The 3,111-nt window shown below is 42.4% G+C and overlaps 1 protein-coding gene across 3 annotated transcripts in view; it reads right to left on the bottom strand.

Moving 5' to 3' along the window:
- The window catches only part of WDPCP (WD repeat containing planar cell polarity effector), a 142,703-nt gene extending 140,119 nt beyond the window's left edge, over positions 1–2,584 (bottom strand). For 2 of the 3 annotated variants that reach the window (XM_010706458.3, XM_019612552.2), the window contains exon 1: positions 2,504–2,584. In XM_010706458.3, coding sequence (XP_010704760.1) covers positions 2,504–2,538 — 35 coding nt within the window. In that variant the 5' untranslated portion in view covers positions 2,539–2,584. The remainder of the gene's footprint in view (positions 1–2,503) is intronic. The other variant, XM_019612554.2, reaches the window with a different exon arrangement.
- Positions 2,585–3,111: the final 527 nt, after the last annotated feature.

Here is a 3,111-nt window from a genome sequence, read left to right as displayed (position 1 = left end):
TGTTCGCCCCGGGCTCCCGGGTCGTTGGGGACACGCTGCGGCTCTGCCTAGAGGTCTCGTTTGCCCTGTAACAGGCAGCTTCCGTGCTCTGTTACTCACATCTTCACTTTCCTATATATGTTAAAAGTCTTTGCATGCCCTAAAATGACTTATTTTTCCAGCACCTTTCAAAAAGTACCCCAAGTCTGCAAAACCTCACCAACTCCACTTCTCAACTCATGTTTCTGTTCAAAATGCGGGCTCTTAGGAGCCACCACAAGATACAGCATTTCATTTTGCACATGAGCGTTACAAACCGGTTGCCATGAATCTGCTGGTCCCACAGGAACCATTTGATTAAAGCTCTGTGTTGATGCTCAGACTCATTGGAACTGCTTTCATCCTTCCAGCCCCCCAGAATTTTATCTACGTATTTGCTGTCAACATCAAACTTCTGAAACATAATCTTGCGTCTGTTGATGCAACTGCTGTTGCTGAATGACATGGAAAGGGTTAGCAGGGGCACCTGGCTGAAGGTCACTGCTGAAGGAAAGAATTCCCTTGGAGTTCTGCCCCTTTCCTGCTGATGCAGTCTGCTACGTTCCCAGATACATCTGCTGTCAGTGCCCCCTGCTCCTTCAGGGGAACAAAGGAGGGTTTCATAGAATGGCCTGGGCTGAAAAGGACCTCTAAGGTCATCTAGTTTCAACCCCCTGCTATGTGCAGGGTTGCCAATCACCAGACCAGGCTGCCCAGAGCCACAGCCAGCCTGGCCTTGATTTTAGGCTCCAAGCTTCTGAGGGCACTGTGACTAGTTAGCCTCGCTGATATGCTCCAAGTATTGTCAGACATGGTGGGATAGCTTGGTTGCCTTTGTTGGTCAGGAATAACACCGATAGCAACTTGGCAGACAGCTAAATTTAGCTGCAATAATGCTTATTCTCATCTTTAATTTAAACTGATTAGCAATTCAAAGTTCATCACTTGCATAAGCAGGCAACGGATTTTTCTCATTCCTACATCTGGTAGATGATGGGTTAAATTGCTTTTTTAACTAAATTTCATAACCTCCTGATCTGTTTTGCCATGTAGTACTATTATTATTTGCAGCACTGATATTTTAAGTCTGCTGATACCAGCAGTAATCACAAAAGTAATTTAGACACCAAGTTCCTGTGTCCCAGCTGGGGACTGGAAGCATTAAAACCATTATTTCTTCATTTGATAGCAGAATATTTACCTTTAAACCAGTGATAATCTGAGGGAGTGGAAATCCAACATGTTTATTGAAGGAAGACAAACATCAGGGGTCACAGCATTCACACTTCTTGTTGTTTTTTGTTGTTTTTTTTTTTTCCTTCCCCATTATCTTTACTGCTCTTTGTTTCTTAAAACTTTTTAACCATGTATCTGACATATGCAGAGTAGGAAAGGCTTTGGAATTAAATGCTCAATTACTTGTTTTTCCTAGTTCAAATATACCCAAGTAAATGAAGGTCACCTCTGCAGTTACTAAAGCATGACACTGTTCTCATTGAAGCCCAGTGCACAAGCCAAGTCACGGATTAAAGTGCCTGAATATGAATGTGTGTGCACCTGCAACTCCCTCACTGCAGGGACTCTGTTAGCTTGGGAGCTGCATGCTTCTCCAAACTCCCTTCCTCAGCTGCTCAAGGATAACAGTGCTTATAAGTGACATAAGCTTGCTAGGGAGAGTTAGCTACCTTCTGCTTTTGTAAGAAGCAAAACAGTTTCAGTGTTTTGATCCAAATTCTAGAGTCAAGGGATGAGAATCTTGATCCAGAGATTGTAGAATCAAAGAGAAGAGAATCCACTTACTCCTCAGTTGCTGATGGTAGGTGGGAAGCTTTGGGTTGAGTATAATGTAGTGATGGCTTGGAGAGAGAAAACTAAGTAGGCAATGCTCCTTAGTTTGTGTTGCTGCTGCATTTCTTCCAGGCCAAAATGGAGAGAGAAAAACAGAGGGATGACAGTAAACAAACATTTTTGAGAAGGTGGAGGTGAGTCAGACTGAGGGCTTATTTTAGCAAGGGTAAGTGTTGAGGCTATTTTAGTACAAAAAAAAAAAACACAACCTATTCCTTGCTTTTTTTTTCCTCCAATCTGCTGTTCCTTTCCTATCCTGTTGCTGGGCTAAATGCTTATTAATGAATACATTAGAGTTTTTTTGTTTGTTTGAATCACACTAAAATATAAAATGGAAAGCATACAGTATAAGAAGTTTGCTGAATTTGTCTGCCTTTTGTGACACAACTGTAGATAGTAGATAGGATCTTTCTCCTTAGCAACTTGTGAGCCCAACTTCTTAAAATCCTCTATTACAGCAAAAATTCTGCAGTACCAAATTCATAATGGATTCAAGCTACCATGAAGCTCAAAGCAAACGCATTCTCTTATTGGAATAAGAGCAGAAGCAAAGCTGCTTCTGACAACTTATTTGCAATACCAGGCAAAACATTACAGGGAATACCAATAGTCACATAAGAGAAAAAAATTGACTCACCCAGCTGGTGATGAGGGACTCCAGTTATGGAACATTCCTCACTAAGCAGCCCTCATCCAGGAGGCCTTCTTTCCCTTGAAGCCAGTCCTTAAATGAGCCCAGGGCCGGACCCTGCATCCAACCCCCTTTTAGTCACATGGAAAGCATAGGAAAATTGTTTGCACCTGTGCTTCCTGGGCCAGCCATACCCCTTCACCAGGTGCTCAATCATCAGTTCAGGCCATGAGCTGACAGCTCCATTACACATCCCTTACAGGATGGCTTTTTCTATGCTCCTGATATGGGATTTTACCAGGCCAAGTTTTCTGCAGTACAGTAATTTTCCTGTACTTTCCAAACTGCTAAGATTAGAAGCCTTGTTCCATTTCCTAAATAAAAAGTAGATTCTCCTTCAAAACACACCGGAGTTGGTTCTTAAACCTGATATGCTTCTGAGTCTGTCCTGCCTACCATCATTCAGACATCGCAGTACATTTGTAGCATTTAACTTCCAAAACAACATACTGGAACTAGTTTTGAGAGTTAGAATGGGAAGAATTGATTGTCTCCTCTCCTTCTCGTTCCTCATTAGTTTTTGTGAGGTTTGTGGGATGAGACTCGCAGTAAGA

This window comes from Meleagris gallopavo, chromosome 2, assembly GCF_000146605.3.
Source record: "Meleagris gallopavo isolate NT-WF06-2002-E0010 breed Aviagen turkey brand Nicholas breeding stock chromosome 2, Turkey_5.1, whole genome shotgun sequence".
NCBI classification, from domain to species: Eukaryota; Metazoa; Chordata; class Aves; order Galliformes; family Phasianidae; genus Meleagris; species Meleagris gallopavo.
The sequence above is the reverse complement of the archived record's forward strand: the minus strand, read 5'-3'. Positions and strand labels throughout refer to the sequence as shown.